At 56.8% G+C, this 17,494-nt stretch overlaps 1 protein-coding gene across 4 annotated transcripts in view; it reads right to left on the reverse strand.

Moving 5' to 3' along the window:
• Positions 1-17,494, reverse strand: part of RARB (retinoic acid receptor beta) — a 445,419-nt gene that overhangs the window by 28,718 nt on the left and 399,207 nt on the right. For all 4 annotated transcript variants that reach the window (XM_032629585.1, XM_032629588.1, XM_032629587.1 and 1 more), the window contains exons 4-5: positions 9,725-9,885; positions 2,760-2,936 (exon numbers count right to left, since the gene is read on the reverse strand). In XM_032629585.1, coding sequence (XP_032485476.1) covers positions 2,760-2,936; positions 9,725-9,885 — 338 coding nt within the window. The remainder of the gene's footprint in view (positions 1-2,759; positions 2,937-9,724; positions 9,886-17,494) is intronic.

The following is a 17,494-nucleotide window of genomic DNA, read 5'->3' on the forward strand; positions in this document are numbered from 1 at the left end:
TGATGGTGGTGGTAAGGAGGATGACGGCTATGATAAAGGAGCTCTTCCTAAGTGCCAGGTACTGAGCCAAGTGCTCCCCGTGCACTAACCCCATCCGTTGTCCCTTACTGGGGAGGAGCTACCGTCACACCCACTTCAGCGGGGCTGCTCGGAGGGGCAGAGCCAGGGTGTGAGCCCGGAAGTCCGGTCCCAGCACGCCCATCTTGCAGGGACCGCTCAGTACCCTGAGGCCAGCAGGCCGTGGCTTTTCTCACAGGGACCCTGGATCCTGCAACGGCACAGGCAGCTGGGCCTCCGAGAGCAGAGCTGGCCCCTCTCAGGCCGGGGTCCTGTCTCCACTGAGTCCCTGGGGGGACAGGTTCACGCAGGAACAGCCCTCCCTAGCGGGGCCCCAGAGCCACAGGTGGTGCTGGAAACCAGGCAGGGCAGTCACCGCTGCGTGGCCAGGAGCGAGGCGCGGGTGGATGGCAGAGGGGAGTGCGGGCGGACTCCTCGGGACTGTCAACCAGACCCCACCCCCGCCCAGGCCTCCTCGGCCTGTCCTGCAGGAGACACAGCACAGGCGCTGGTGGCCACGGGGGCAGCACGCGGCCAGGCCTGGTGCCCCGGGACTCTCCTTCCTAGGGGCTGAGAACAGCTGCAGCCCGTGTGTGCCCATCCTTGCGCCTCGCGGGCCCACTCCCGCCACACACCAGTGGCTTCGCTGAGAGGCCGCCTCTACCATCAACCAGTTGATATCCTCACTCAAGAGATGCTCTTTGACGTTGTGTGTTTTTCAGGATCTTGTGCTTTTGCTAGAAATTTTTGGACATGAACTTGTCTGGGGCCAAATAAGTATTCCTTCTGCCTGTCTCATCTGACTGGAGATCCTGCCCTGCCCCCACTAGGGCTTCTCCCCTCTGCACGCCAACCCCACACTGCACCCCGAAAGGCCAGTGGGAGCAGTGGAAAGGTCTCCCGACTGCCGGCCCAGAGCCTGGACTCCGCCCTGCGTGCCCTGCCGACCCCGTCCCTGCTTTCACTGCCGAGCCCCCCACCTGATCCACGCTCCACCAGGGCCGCGTGAGCCCGCAGAAGGGCCTCCCCTGGTTGACTCGCATTCCTATCTTACACACAGGTACACTGAGGCCAGGAGGGGTCACGGAAAGTGGCTCCTGTCCTTCCTAAGTCCCCCGAGGGCAAAGGGAGGAGAGCTGCCGGGTTCCGAGTCAGTGTGAGATGCGGGGAGACGGCTGCTGGGGCCCGGGTGGGGCTCTGATCCCTGAGTACCTGCCGCTGTGGCAAGATCTTAGGCCCTTCCCACCCCGAGGACCTCAGAGCATCCTCTCACCCGTCCTTTCCCGAAGGGCGGCAGGGGAGGGAATCACAAACGGCCGCCACCTGGCAACCAGACAAAAGGAGGACCAAGAAGCAGGCACAGGCCAAAGCCAGAGAGTCGGGAGGTCCCAGGCCCCACAGTGGCCATGAGGCACAGGGTCAGGACCCCATGGTTGCGGTGCCGCCGCGTGGCAGCGTCCAGCGGCTCAGGCGAAACTGGCGGAGCGCCTCACGCTCGGGCACTCGTGAGGACACACCGGCGCTCCGTTGTTCACTGCCCCCAGAACTATCCCCTACAATCGCTGACCCACAGGCAATGCTGCCCCTCACCCAGGGGGCCGGGCAGGCTCTGTCCCCAGGCCCAGCCCCCGCTTGTGGCTTCTAGGGCCTCAGAGCTGCAATGCCTCTCACGCCGCTGGCGTGCGACCCAGCACTCATGTGGCTCACCTGGTCTGCAGTCCTCCTGTAAAACGGGCTGGGGTCTCCACCCCCGGCCCACTCTGTCACGTGCGGCTCAGATGAGCTGAGGTTTGCAAACTCGACAGCGTGTGGGTATGTGACAGATTTTGGGTTTTTGGCCGTGTGGCTTGCAGGACCTTAGCTCCCCGAGCACGGATGGAACCCGTGCCCCCTGCAGTGGAAGCACAGAGTCCTAACCACTGGACCACCAGGGCAGTCCCCGTATGTGACAGATTAATGCTGCTCTGATGTTTCATCTTTTCTGAATGTTCCTAGGTCCATCCAAGACCCTCTGATTTCATGAGAAGAAAAGTATCACAGATACTCTCGTGACCCCCGGCCCCTGTAGGTTACAGAGTAACCGTTACCACTCCTCCTGAGATCCGGTTCCCGGTGAAAAGATACAAACATTCGAGCTTCCTGCACAACTTGCCCCATCCTGAGCCCCCTCTCCTCCCGAGAGGGACTGTGGGAGGCGTGGTGTGCGTTGCGTCCAGTTACAGTATTTGCTTTGCAGAACTGTTTATACCAAAGCTATGAAAGACGTTAATAAAAAGAAAAACTACGCTTTTAAAGCACCTCAAAAGCTCATCTTACCTTCCCTACATTGTGACGCATCCCTGGGGGCTGCCCCCCACCTCCTCCAGAGGCCAGCACACACTTCCCCAGGCGGGACACGCCCCTGCCACCTCTAGTGCTTCCCTGCCCGACGACACCGGCACTGGGGCCGGGGCCTGCAGAGGCCGGGCTGGGATGCGCCTCACCCCTCCAGGGCCCTGGAGCCACAGTGTGGCACTGAAGGGTTTTGGGGCCCTTTCCCAGGCCACACAGAGGGGCGCCCACACTGGGGAGAGAATACGAAGCTTCTGTCCAGTCTCCGGGGACACCTCTGGCCATTGGGCAAACAGAAGGAGAGGCTAGGGATCCAGGGTGCCTCAACCCCTCCTCCCTGCCCACCCCGATGGCGGGCTCAGGCCACATACCAGGATGTCCAAACAGGCCGCCTTCAACAGGGTGATTTGGTCTGCGATGGTCAAGCCAGTGAAGCCTGGCAGACGTTTAGCAAACTCCACGATCTTAATAATGCACTTGGTAGCCAGTTCACTGAATTTGTCCCAGAGGCCCAGATCCAGTCGAACTCGATGGTCGGCACTGGAATTCTACGAAGGAGAGAAAACACCGTCAGGGGTAGTTGTGGGAAGCCAAGTGGAAGGCAGGGGACCGAACATGTTTCCCATCGAACGTGCTGACAATTCACTCTTCACGGGGAGCCTCCGGAAGGTGGGGGAGAGGTGACCTTTTAGCTTAGCGTCATTTTTTAAAAATGCTCAGAATCTTATCCCTGTGCCGCTGGATAATCAACTAACAGATGCGGGAACCTCTGTTCAGCGACCACTCCAGCTAGTACATGAAGCAAACGGGGGAGGAGCCACCACTTGTAACCTGGACTAGTGGCTCTGCCACCTCAGGAGAGCCGAGACGAACCGTGGGAAGAGAGGCCCTTCCTGAGATGCTGGATCCAACCACGCCTGACCCACACCAGGATTTTATTTTTTAGCCTAAGTCAGTTTGAGTTTGGTTTCTATCACCTGCAACAGGAAGAATTCTAACTAACGTTCAGTTACAGCTTGAGATGGTTTAGGTGTGAGAGCTTCACATTCTCCACCCAAAGAACGGTCACGATGTAGAGAAGGGGGCCCGCCCCCACGGCCACCAACGCTTCCTGCCTGGATTACTGCGACAGCTCCTCATGGGTCGCCCTCACTCTACCCTGACCTCCGCACAGTCCTGTTCTTTTACCAGAGGAATAAAGGGATCCTTCAAAAACGCAAGTCAGAGCAAGTCACTGTGCTGCTCAACATCTGCAATGATCTCTCATCTCACGCAGACGGAAAGGCAAAGTCCTCTCCGCGGCCTGCAAGGCCGGCCCGCTCTCTCGCATCTCCCCCGGCTCCACAGGGCCCTGCTGTCCCTGGACCAGCGGGCGCGCCCCTCTCCCCGGCCTGCTCTGCCCGCAGATGCACTGTTCATTCCTTCCCGGCTGGGCAAACCTGAGCCCCCGCCCGACGACTCTGTGGACCCCACACCTGCTCTGTGGTCCCAGTCCGCAGCCCCCGACGCACACTCCCGTTTACTTCCTGCCTCACTGTCACTGCCGCGTCCTCAGTGTCCAGAACAGCGCCCGGTACACAGCAGGGGCTCAAAACATTTGTTGAGTGAATGAGTGAGTGAATGAGGCTTCCATGAGTCCACGCTCGTGTAGGATGTCTCAGGGCAACCACCATGCGAGGACGAGGTTGCCCTGGGCCGGGGCCTCTGGCGGCCCCGGGGGGCGCCAGACGTGCGGCAACTGGCAAGGTTGAGGCTGGCGCTTGGGCCCCTGACACCCGGGGACACATCCACGTAGTCTATAAAATGAGCTGTGTTTTTCTTGTTTTTTTATTTTTGTGGTACGCGGGCCTCTCACTGTTGTGGCCTCTCCCGTTGCGGAGCACAGGCTCCGGACGCGCAGGCTCAGTGGCCATGGCTCACGGGCCCAGCCGCTCCGCGGGCATGTGGGATCTTCCTGGACCGGGGCACGAACCCGTGTCCCCTGCATCGGCAGGCGGACTCTCAACCACTGCGCCACCAGGGAAGCCCTGACCTGTGTTTTTAAGGTTGGCGGCGAAGCTGAAAGGGAAGTTTGCATATGGGGTGGCACAGAGGCCCTAAAACAGGTGGAGGCTGGCTGCCCCCTGGCGCTCCTGCGGGAAGGGCCAGCGTCCTGCCCGTCACTTCACCCCATCCGTCCCCAAGGACCTGGGGACACAGCGCACCCGGAGGAGCTTGAGCCAAAGCATGTGGCCACTGCGTCTGTAATTCAACGTAATCGTCGGCTCGCCTGGTTTGTGGGAAGATGACGCGGGAGGGGAGGGGCACAGAGGTGAGCAGACAGCAGGAAGTCATGTCACCGCAGCGCCCATCCACTGCCCGGCCCAGCACGTGTGAACGGAGCCTCCATCAGCCTCGTACGAGGAGACTTCATCACGCACCGGGCCCGCCATCCTTCTATTAAAAATAATGCACAGCCGTCTTAATGGCATGTGAATCTAACTCACCACCATGCAAACCGAAGGGAAGAGGCAGTTGAGAAAACACAGAATAACCTGGCGTCTTATCATTCTGGTTGCTGGACTCACACGGCATGAGCTTAATGGCTTATACGCTATCCTCCAGCGCAGACAGTGCAGAGCTCGGCCCGTCTCGGGGGAGTGAAGGCGGTTAGGGGGGCCCTGGGTGGGGGCCGATCCCGAAACCAGGGGAGGGGGAGAAAGGGAAAGGCTCGGGCTGGGAGGGGCCTCGCCGGCAGCACAGGGGAGCGGGACACAGCAGAGGGGCAGAGGCAGCCGCTGCCCCCCGGCCCCCCTGAGCACCGGTGAAGCCCAACCCCACCACGAGATCCAGTTAAAGGGCCACTTTGGTCAAGCAAACGGACCCCTTCCCACTGCCGTGCGCTTCTCTGCTGCTTCTCTGACCGGCTACTTTCAGAACGAGGCCCGTAAATGGAGGTGGCATCGCGGTGTCTTTAAGCCCGTCTGTGGCAGCTGCAGGCACTACAGTGCTTCAGCCAGGGCTGCTTGTCCTTCTCAGCCAAGGAGGAAACGCAGAAAGTCTTAAAAGGAGCGAGGAGCTAAGGTTCCCAGGGGTGGCTGGAACACCGGGGGCCCGGGTCCAGAGTCTCTGCCCGCCGACCGTCCTGAGAAGCTGATGTCCTTTCAAGCTCCACCTGTAGAATGCTCCCGGCGTCCACTGGGCATGCTCCTCCTGGAACAAGCCCTCCTCCGGGGCTCACCGGGAGCCAGGCCCCGCTCTAAGCACTGTACGAGGAACTCCCTCTAGTCCTCAGGACACCCGCACCTGGCAGCTGCGTCAGTGCCCACCGGCCAGCGCAGAGGCAGCTCGTGCTGGGGCCCTGGGCCCACCCTCTCGGGGCACCGCACGGCCTGAACTTTGTCTCCGGAAGCCCGTCCCCCGGTGAGAAACCCCAGAGGCTGAAAGGTGCTCGGCACCGCCAGGACGAGGACGTGATGCGCGGGCCGGCGTCCGCGGTCCACAGACACACGCCAACTGCCAGCTGGGCATGTCCATCCGCAGGAAGACGACACACAGAGGCCCCAACACACACGCTTCTAACCATGTGGCAACCGCCCTGCCACCGAGGGGGAAAGACAGGGGTGGGGCAGGGGCGGGGCTCTGAGGGCCCCCAAGTGTTTCCTGGACGTCTGGCTAGAAGCGAGGGAGACGGTGCAGGACTTCCCTGAAGCTAATGTTTCAGGGGTGCTCCTGGACCCCTCCCCCCCAAGACACCTGGGCCAGCGACGACGCCAAGGTCACGGAGCTCCCAAGCATCACAGGCAAGATGTGAACCTGGGCCTAGGAAGCCCTAAAGCCTGGATGCCAGGGTCACGGTCGCCGAGGAAGAAGAGTAAACACCCCCAGAGCTGGGCTGTGTACTCTTTGGAGACTGCATTGTCCACAGCCCCACCCTGGTCCCCAGAGTCCCCCCTTGCCCCCTTGCTTTTCAGGAAGGTCACTGGTCAGAAGCCTTGCCAAAGAGCCCGGCGCTGAGCCTGCAGGCGAGCACCCTGTCCAGGCCCAGGCGTGGGGGGTGGGTGCCAGCTTCCTGCCCTCCCCTCCCGTTCCTGGGTCCTGACCAGGGTCCCAAATCGACCCTAATGAGGAAGAAAAAGGAGCTACTCTTTCAAGGATCTGTAGGCGGGCAGCTAGCTGCCTTTCTAATTCCTCCCTGCCCGTTTATTCCAAAGCCACCTGACAGGGATGCCAGCCGGGCAAAGGCACCGAAGTCCCCTCGCAGTGGAAGCAGCTGCCCGTCGACAAGCTCCTTATGGAAAGCGCTCGCCCCATGGCCAAGTGCCTGCAAAGGATGTGTCATGGCTGCTGCTCTTTGTTTACACCTGCGCCTACTTCCCGAAAGGACTGCGTACAGTAAAAACAGAGCTAGATCTGTGCACAGAGAGAAGGGCTGGAGGAAGCAGCAGTGCCTGCAGGGCGTCAGGCCACCCCGTGGTTAGGGGTCGTCTCCTGGAGACGGGACGGGTACGGCCACTTTCCCTGCTGGATCCAAAGAGGCGCCCCTGCAAAGCGCTTAGGACTAAGGGCCCTCACTGGGGACCGAGGGGGCAGGGAAGGGGCGCTGGTGGCTCTCCGGGAAGCCCCTGCCTGGGGCTGGAAGCAGACCCTGAGACTAGGATGCCAACGCGAGCACCTTATGTGGGCAGAGGTCCTGGGAAGCACTGGGAGAGGACTGGGGAAGGGCCATGGGCACCGGGCTCCACCTTGTTGGAGAGCTTTGGGAGCCGTCGGGCCGGGGCTGCTCCCAGGAGTGTCGACCCCGCCCCCCTCTGCCCCCCCGCCGTGTGAAGCACGCTGCCCCACAGGCGCAAAAAGCCTCGAGGCAGCGTCGTCGTGGGGCTGCAGGATGAGCCACAGGGATGCGGGATGCCGGCAGGGCCCTAACAGAGGCGGGGCAGCGGCCCCACTGGCCTGGAAGCAGGTGAAATCAGACCTCGGGCACAAAGAGAATCCAGAAGGAGAGGCTCTCGGATTCCGCCAGGAGGCCTGGGGGAGGGAAGGTGGGGAAGGGCCCAGAGAGGCCGACCAAAGTCCCTGACTGTGCTGACCCGCAGAGGGATGACGGTCCCAAGGGGGCGCTTTGGTCCCAGGCTGCACCAGGGCGTGTGTACTTGTGTGTGCCCTGCCCTCCTCCAGACCAGAGTGGCGGCCACTTCACCTGGTGACCAGGTGAGGCAGAGTCTGGGGCACGGACGAGGCCACCCTGACACCCCAACCCGGGGAAGAGGGCTGGGGCCCCTGGAGGGCAGCAAATGACCCCACGGGTTGTCTCTCACCACGGGACCTGGCTTACAAGTTTCCACCTCCAGGAAGCCCTCCCTGCTGGGACTGTTCTCTTTTACTCTGTTTTCTGGAGGGAAAGTTGATTTATCCCTGGGTAACAGACCCGTCCTCCTAGCTAGACGCCTGGTGTCCCCCGTGTCCACCCTGCCTTGTCACCCACCCTCCTGAGACACAGTGTGCCGTGTGGGGTTAGAAGAGCTGCCCCGGAGTCAGACTGCCCACGTCCAAGGACACCCGCTGGCTACGGGGCGTGGGGAAAGTGACTTATTCCTCTGTCATACGGGGCGCTGCACCCGCCTCGCGTTGCCTCCGTAAGGAGTAAAAGAATTCACACAGCGAGAGTACGCAGCGCGGCCTCTGGTACGGAGGAAACGCTCAGTGAGTACTGGCTGTAGTAACGATGACCGTAACAACAATAAAGACTCCTGATCACAAACTGTCGACTTCTCTCCACCACTTCAGACTGAAATTCAAAAACGAGGCCGAGGGAAGTGAAGTAACGCGCACACGGTCGAACGGCCGGTTGGCGGCAGAGCAGGATTTAAACCACATTCACTCCTAGCACCCCTGCTCCTGACTCACGGCGTCACCCGCCACCCAGGTCTCCGGGCCTGCCTTCCCTCGCAGGCCGACCTCAAGGCTCCCGATGCCGCCCCGTCCTGTGTCTGCTCTGGGCTGGGCGGCGCCCCTGTCCGCAAAGGGGACTCGTCCGCTGAGTCAACAGCAGGCCAGGCCAGCAGCTTCACAGACTGGCCAGCGTCTCTCCTTGTTCCTGACCCCAAGGCCTGGGGGCCCAGAAAATCGTCCTGGGCCTCGCTACTCGAAGTACGCTCGTGGCCTTTGCTACTCAGAGTGTGGTCTGCAGACCAGCAGCACCTGGGAGCCTGTGAGCAACGCCCGCCCACACGTGCTGAACCAGAACCTGCATTTAATAGCTGCCAGGTGCTTTGTAAGCTGGCGGAGGACTGGGGAGCAAGCTCTAGGTTCTTCTTCTCCGGACAGCTCAGCCAGGGGACTTGCGGCTAAGTCCAGCGCCGGCTCTTTAGAAGCTGGTGCCACCCACCGTGCAGCCTCGGTGCCCCACTTGCTGTTCTTAGGCCCCGCCCGCATCATCATTTCACCTTTTTATCCCCATGACCTTCCCTACTATTCTTTTTCTAGCACGTCTCAATCAAACCAGCAAACACTGCAATGCTTGGATTTTAAAAAGCGCGTCTACCAGCATCTTGGACGGGCAACGTGAGCCACTGAAGAGGCCAGAACAACATTCTAGTTGCACTCACTCATTCAGTCGACAAATATTATTGAACGCCGCATGCTGGGAATACACGTCAGCGCACAAAACACATGCAAAAGCCACTAAAAAATTCAAGTACCTAAAGACATCTCCACCAGCACATCCAGACCAGCCGACAAGGCCTCCTGCCTTGTGACCTCACCTGTCCCCCACCCCCTTCTCATCACCTCTCCCTCAGCGAGGCCATTCCCAGGGAAGCACAGGGAGCAGACGGGGACCTCCCAGCTCGGTGCCCCTTCGCCTTCCCAGCCGCCCCCTCCCCCCCACCCCCGACCCCAGACCTTCTGTGGAGCCAGACGCTGGGCGGGGGAGGCCCAGTCCCCGGGGCGGGCTCTTCCAGCTGGAGCGGGGACCGTGAAAGGCTCAGCTCGGCCCTCCGTCCCCGCTAGGCTCCGCACCGGTGTCCGCCGCCGGAACCCCCGGCCGCCTCCCTGGCCCTCCTCAGCCCCTTCACGTGGCTGTGGATCCCCGCGAGCAGCAGCCACGTCTCACTCACCCTGGCCCGGAGCCTCGCACGTGCCCAACCTGTACGTCCTGACCAAGCGGGAGGAAACGCCCACCCTACTCGGCGGCTGCTGCGACCCCAGCCCGGAGGACCGGCCGCGGCGTCTCCTTCCTCTGCTCGGGCCTGCCAGAGTCGGGGCGGGGAGCGTGCGCACGTGCGTCTGCGTGCGAGTGCGAGTGCGAGTGCGAGTGCGAGTGCGCGTGCGCGGCGGGGTGGGCGGGGCCTCTCACCGTGGTGTACTTGCCCAGCTGGCAGAGCGAGGGGAAGGTTTCCTGGTGGGCTTTCCGGATCTTCTCCGTGAGATCGTCCAGCTCGGCCGTCATTTCGTAGCTCTCCGTGCATTCCTGCTTCGAAGGCTCCTTCTTTTTCTTGTTTCTGTCATTCCTGACCGCTGCAGACGAGAGAGCAGACAGACCAGGGTCATTCGTGGCCAGGGCTGCGCTACCCGATGCTGCCTGGGAAGGGATGGGGGTCGGGGGCAGGAGATACGACCAGCACATCTCCCGAGGCGAGGGGGTGGCTGCCGGGGGACTTGTCTGTCTACGCTGCAGCCGCCAGCTGGTTCCTAAGGAGAGCTCAGCTCACCCAGAGGGCCTAGAGCCTGTTTGTTCGGAGGGAACTTCCTATCTGGACTCGTTCCTGGAAGAATTTTTCCGGGCAGGTTCCCCGCAGTTCCAGAGTGGATGGCCTGAAAGGCGCTACAGGGAAACCCCTTTTTCCTGGGAGACACGTCCCAGAATGGAGCCAGGGATTCCTAGCTGGGCCTTTTGGTTCATTTTTTTGCTTTTCAGTTTTCTGAATTAACTGGCACCTTTTTTTTTTTTTTTTTTTTTTTGGCCCCACCTTGTGGGATCTTAGTTCCCCCACCAGGGATCGACCCTGGGCCCTCAGCAGTGAGAGCACAGAGTCCTAATCACTGGACCACCAGGGAATTCCCTTAACTGGCACTTTCGAAGCAATTCATCTCCAAGGGGACGGGATTTGGGGTGTTGTCCCTTCACGTTTTTCTGCTTCCTAAACTTTCTGTATTAGTCATATAGTCTTTTATTACTTACAGTTTTAAAAAGTAATAATCTATGCATCATGACCCCTCAGCCTGGAAAGCTGTTCATTCATTCATCCTTTATCTGCCCGCAGCCCTCATCCCCACACTTTGTCTGGCCCTGGACCTCATGGGCATGGTCTTGGCCTCCATGCTGGGTGGTCGTCCCACAGCACAGCCTCTCAGATGACACAGATTCGAGGGGCACTCAGAGCTCTGGCTCAGGCAAGGGTCTCCTGGGGAAGGAACCTGGGACCCAGGGAGGCTGACAGATAAAACTAGGTCATGCAACCCGCACTGCCCGGGGACCCAGGGTTGCCAGGCTGGACACTGCCTGCTGTGTCTGCCACCACCCTGACCTGGGAGTCTGTGCTGCAAACGACCCAGGGCATGATCTGATCCGCTCTAAGAGGATTCGGCCTGGTCCTTCCTGAGAGCCCCGGGCGATCTGAGAGCTGGCAGGTTCCTGGGTCTGGGTCCACACCGTGAGGACCACAAGGCCGCCTGGGGCAGGAGCTGAGGGCAGGGTAAAAGCAAGGCACAGGCGCAGGGAGAGGAGAAAAGGTGAAAGGAAAGAGATGGGGAGGGAGGGAAAAGGGAGGGGGGGTGAGTGGTACTGAAAAACCCCGTGGTCCGTATAAGCGCCTCACACCTGCAGTGGGGAGGGTATTTCTGAGTATCTTCAGCATCGTACTGGGAGCCATGTCTACAGTGCCTCACTTCATCCCCTTCCCAGGTAGGCAATTTTAAACCCATTTTACAGACAAAGAAACGAAGCCTCAGAGAGGCTAAGGGATGTGCCCATGACTACCCAGCTGGCACGACCCTTCCTCGTGTCCACTCGCTTGTTTGTAACCAAGTGGACGCATTTGAGAAGAAAACCTGTGATTTTCTTCTCCAGGACTCTGAAATGACACTGTTCTTTGGCTCAGAACATTTCCAGGACTAGGACGAGTGCATAAAGACAGTTTGAGGTATCTCAGCCTCACAGGAAGGCTAGCTGTGTGCCCAAACCACTCCCACAGGTACAGGACACAGGTGAGGGCAGCATGGTTTAAAGCAGGGAGAATGCAAAAGTAAAAAAAAAAAAAAAAAAAAAAAAATCTCTTTTGAAATCACATCAAAAAAATTAAAAAAAAATACTTAGGAATAAACCTGACCAAGGTGGTGCAAGACTTATATACTGAGAACTATAAAACATTAATAAAGGAAATTGAAGATGATTCAAAGAAATGGAAATATATCCCATGCTCTTGGATTGGAAGAATTAATATTGTTAAAATGGCCATACCACCCAAAGCAATCTACAGATTTAAGGTGATCCCTATCAAATTACCCATGACCTTTTTCACAGAACTAGAATAATCCTAAAATTTATATGGAGCCACAGAAGACCCAGAATCGCCAATGCAGTCCTGAGGAAAAAGAACAAAGCAGGAGGCATAACCCTCCAGGACTTCAGACAATACTACAAAGTTACATTAATCAAAACAGTGTGGTATTGGCACAAAAACAGATATGTGGATCAATGGAACAGAATAGACAGCCCAGAAATAAACCCACACACCTATGGACAATTAATCTTTAACAAAGGAGGCACTAATGTACAGTGGAGAAAAGACAGTCTCTTCAGCAAGTGGTGCTGGGAAAGTTGGACAGCCGCATGTAAGTCAATGAAGTTAGAAGACACCCTCACACCATACACGAAAATAAACTCAAAATGGCCTAAAGGGGACTTCCTTGGTGGCACAGTGGTTAAGAATCCGTGTGCCAATGCAGGGGACATGGATTCGAGCCCCGGTCCAGCAAGATCCCACATGCTGCAGAGCAACTAAGCCCATGCACCACAACTACTGAAGCCTGTGCGCCTAGAGCCCATGCTCCATAACAAGAGAAGCCACCGCAATGAGAAGCCTGTGCACTGCAATGAAGAGTAGACCCTGCTCACTGCGACTAGAGAAAGCCCGCACACAACAACGAAGATCCAATGCAGCCAAAAATAAATAAATAAAACATATATTGCAAAAAATAAAAAATGGCTTAAAGACTTAAACATAAGACACGACATCATAAAACTCCTAGAAGAAAACATAGGCAAAATATTCTCTGACATAAACCAAACCAATGTTTTCTTAGTTCAGTCTTCCAAGGCAATAGAAATAAAAGCAAAAATAAACAAATGGGACTAATCAGACTTATACATCATCAAAAAGTCTACAAATAACAAATGCTGGAGAGGGTGTGGAGAAAAGGGAACCCTCTAACGATGTTGGCAGGAATGTAAAGTCGCACAGCCACCATGGAAAACAGGATGGAGGTTCCTCAAAAAACTAAAAATAGTGTTGCCATATGATCCAGCAATCCTACTCCTGGGAATATATTCGGAGAAAACTAGTTCGAAAAGATACATGCACCCCTATGTTCACAGAAGCACTATTTACAATAGCCAAGACATGGAAGCAACCTAAATGTCCGTCGACAGAGGAACAGATAAAGAAGATGTGGCACATATATACAATGGAATATTACTCAGCCATAAAAAGAATGAAATAATGCCATTTGCAGCAACATGGATGGACCTAGAGATTATCATACTGAGTGAAGTAAGTCAGAGAAAGACAAATACCATATGATATCACTTACATATAGAATCTAAAATATGACACAAATGAACCTATCTACAAAACAGAAGTGGACTCATGGACATAGAGAACAGACTGGTGGTTGCCAAGGGGAAGGGGGTTGGGGGAGGGAAGGACTGGGAGTTTGGGATTAGCAGATGCAAACTATTATACAGAGAACGGATAAACAACAAGCACAGGGAGCTATATTCAACATCCTGGGATAAACCATAATGGAAAAGAATATATATATATATATATATATATATATATATATATATATATATATGAATCACCTTGCTGTACAGCAGAAAGTAACAGCAGTGTAAATCAACTATACTTCAATAAGATAAATTAAAAAAAATAAAGTGGGGAGAATGCAGAGAACACGGTCAGCACAGGGGAGACAAGCCCAAGGCAGTGGGCATCTGCGTTCGATGGGGAGGCCGCGGCCGGAGGCCTTGTGAGCACCGTGGCTCTGAGGGCAGGTTGCAAGCCCCCCTGCCCCCCTGCCCCCTCCTGGCCCTGCCGAGAACCCTCTCCTTCAGCTAACACTAAAGTCCTGTCTGAGTAAGATGGTCCTTCTGAAACAGAGCTCAGAGGAGAACAGTTTGGCAGGTCCTCACAAACGTAAGCGTGCGATCCATGCAAACCTGCACACAAACGTTCAGAGCAGCGTGATTCCAAACAGCCCACGTGCCCATCCACTGATGAACAGAGGAACAGAACTGGTCTATCCAGACAGTGGAATATTATTGGCCACAAAAAGGAATGCAATTCAGATACATGTTACAACATGGATGAACCTTGAAAACATGATGTCAGTGAAAAAAAGCAAGTCACAAAAGGCCACGTATTGTATGGTTCTATTCTTAGGAGATGTTCACGATAAGCTAATTCATAGAAAGAAAGCAGGTCGGTGGTTGCCAAAGGCTGGGGTGGGAGTGAGGGGACGGAAAGTAACTCCAGTTGGGCCCAGGGTTCCTTCTGGGGAGATGAAAATATTCCAGAATTAGACAGCACTAAAGCCGGACAACCGTGTGACTATATTACAAACCACTGGACTGTATACTTTAAAGGGATTAATATTATGCTATGTGAATTGTATCTTAAAACAACAAGAACAACCACAAAAACTCAAAGCCCCGGTGGGAGGCCACACCAACACTTGGACCTGATTTGACCACGATGGCACCCGGACCGCCTGACTCACCCGCGGCAGCAATGCTGCTCACCGACGTCTCAGCGAGGGCCAGCCCCTCCTTCACGTAACTGAAGAATTCTCGCTCTCTAAATTCCACAGCGAACCAGGAGTGGTGGGCATTATCATTTCATGTCTACACTCTAGAAACCCAAGGCCCAAGGTCACCCTGTTTGAAACTCATCAAGATTTCAGTGGAAGACACACAAAAGCAAAGACAGGGGGTACGCACAGTACCTGCAGTCCATCCCCAGCACGCCTGAGCGTCATCCACTGCCGCCCGGCCCACCCACGGCCCCCTGGAAAATTAAACTCAGAGGAGCAACCACAGCTCTAGAGGGTTATGCTCTGTGAGCTGCCACCACTGAGCACCTGCACCCAGGCAGAAAGCAGAGGTGAGGTGGGAAGGGGACCTCAGAGAGTGCCGCAGGGCACCGGGTCGGGGGGCACTCCTCATTTGCAAAGCCAGAGCTCCATCTGTTGCGCTCCGGGGCCCAAGCTTGCGGCATTCTCAGCGGCTGACTGGTTGCCAGAGGACAAGTGCATAACCTCGTGCTCCCTTCCAGACGGCTCCTGCCCTCCCCAAGCAAAGTCCCCAGCCCCCAACTGTGTCCATCACCAAAGGATTCCTGGGACTATCGCAGACTCCTCAGCAACTGCAAATTGCAGCCACCCCGTGGGTGATAACACCCCAATTATGTAGAGGCTCCTAAGTTGATGGATGGATTCTCTAAACACTGGCTTCAGCATTTTGCTTTGCTCAATGGTTTTGAACTGCTGTGGAGCACAGATGTGGTATCTGGGCCAGGCGGGCGGACGGCTGCCAGAACGTCCAGAATAAGGGATGCCTTCTATATCCAGTCACTATTCTAAATGCTTTTTTATAAATAAACTCATTTGACCCTCATGAAGAACCCATGGGGTAGGTACCATTATCCCCATTGTACAGATGAGAACACTGAGTCACAAAATGGTTAAGAACCTGCCCAAGGTCACACAAACAGAAAGGATGGAGCCGGGATGGGACCCTGGCACACGGAGGCTTGATCACTGTACTGCTCAGCATGGCAAAGGAAGGGCAGGGGTGAGCCTGGAGCTGAGACGGTGGGGCCAGGCCAAGCTCCTGGGCAGTGGCTCTGCTGGGCTGCGGCAGCCAGGTCAGAGAGGAGACCATCACAGGGCCCTCCCCGTGCCAGGGATGAAGCGGTGCAGGGCTGGGGAGGCGTCTCTGTCCTGTCTCGGGGGACTCATGTCAGCAGCTGCCAGGGCGGGGCAGGAGCTTGCCCCGGTGCAGGGCTGCAGTGCGGGGCAGGGGGCCACCCACAGTTGCTGCGGGGCCTGGGGATCTGATCGCTCCCCACCCCAGAGTTGCCCTCTTACAGCCTCTCTCCTCGATGGATGGTGGGCTGGGTGAGAAGGGTGAGTCTCCTGTGAAGCTTCTGTGCGCTAGTCACACAGGAAGGAGGATGGAAGCCCTTCCACGTGGACATGAGTGGACCTGTGGGCAGCGCTGTGGGTCCGTGGCTGTAAGGGGCAATGATGCTTTCAGAGAAGGCGGCTGGTAGCGGCACCACGTGAGCAGGTGCACCACTGCTTTGTCCATTCGCTCATTCACCAAATGTTTTGTGAGCCTCTGTGCCATCTGCCGTGGGGATGGAGTGGAGACCACACAGCTGGCTTCTGCTGCCTCGGGGCTCACTCATGGTGGGAGACAGACATGAATCATGTGATAGCAGTGACAGTGATAGGACTGTTGGCCTCACTATTACTACAGATACTGAGACTCCAGTACTAGAGTGTTCTTTTGTTTTTTGTGGGTTGTTTTGTTTTGGCCACGCTGCACGGCCTGCTGGACCTTACTTTCCCAACCAGGGATTGAACCCGTGCCATGGCAGTGAAAGCTCTGAGTCCTAACCACTGGACCTCCAGGGAAGTCCCTAAAGTGTTAATTATGATAAGACTGAAAAGGCTAATACAGTTTCCCAGCAGCTCTGGGCGCTCGGTGAAGCCATTTATTCATATTAGGTCATTCAACGCTCACAGCCGCCTGACAGGGAAGTATCATTATTATGCCCATTTTGCACATGAGAAAACTGAGGCACAGAAAAGTAAGTAACCTGCCCCCTCCTGTTAAGTGATGTGGCGTGAACTCTGAACTCAGACAACCTGGCCCCGGGGCCCTCAGCCGTATCTGTCGCACTCATATGTGACGCCACGATGTGGTGAGTGTCGTGAAGGAGGCTGCAGGAGCACTGTGTGTGTGCACATGTGCGTGTGTGTGCACGTGTGCGTGTGTGTTGTGTGTGTAGGGGGCGGCGGGTGGTCCAGGATCGGGAACTGATGCTGGAGAAAGGGGAGCGGGGGAGGGGGGAAGGATGGAGGGATGCGCTGGTAGGTGGGGAGCCCGCCATGCTCTTCTCCGCAAGTCTGGGGTGGGAGGTGCTCATCCCTGAAGGCCGCCTGCGATGTGTGAGGGGTGGTCTCTTCTTTCAGCCCGACTGCAACTGGCTGGCATGTGCCCAGTCCTGCGACGTGCCTGGGGGTTTGACAACTGCTTTCAGGCACGGTGCATCCCTGGGAGGGCCGGGGCGGGGGGGCAGGAGGAGGGCACCTACTGTCACCTCTGCATCAGTGCCCCATCACGGTGTAGGGGGGCAGTTACTCTTCCACATGGCCCTCCCCTCCTAGTCTGTGAGCATCAGGAAGGCAAGGGCCATATTTTACTCGTGTCTGCGTCCCCAGGGCTTGATACATCGTCTGGCCCATGGTGAAGCGTAAGCATGTGACAGATGTGGAGCTCTGTCGGCCATCAGGGCCTGGGCACAGCAACGCAGAGCTCACCTGAGCCTCTTTCTTCCAGAAATTAAAGGTCGCGTCATCAGCTCCGGGCCTGAAAGGGACTCATGGCCACTCTCGGCCCCAACAGTGCAGCCGATAAAGCGGGAGGCATGCAAAGCCTCACGAGTGTGACTGACACACCTGGTAGAGCCCGGCCCCGTGTCTGCAAAGCGCTTCCTGGACGAAAGGTGCTTCAGGAGATATCAAGTATTCTCCTTGTGAGGGCTAAGTGCCACAAATCAGATTTGGTGGCACAGAAGTAACATATTTACGATCCACTATCATATTGCAAATGAAA

Source organism: Phocoena sinus, chromosome 4 (genome assembly GCF_008692025.1).
Source record: "Phocoena sinus isolate mPhoSin1 chromosome 4, mPhoSin1.pri, whole genome shotgun sequence".
Classification (NCBI taxonomy): Eukaryota; Metazoa; Chordata; class Mammalia; order Artiodactyla; family Phocoenidae; genus Phocoena; species Phocoena sinus.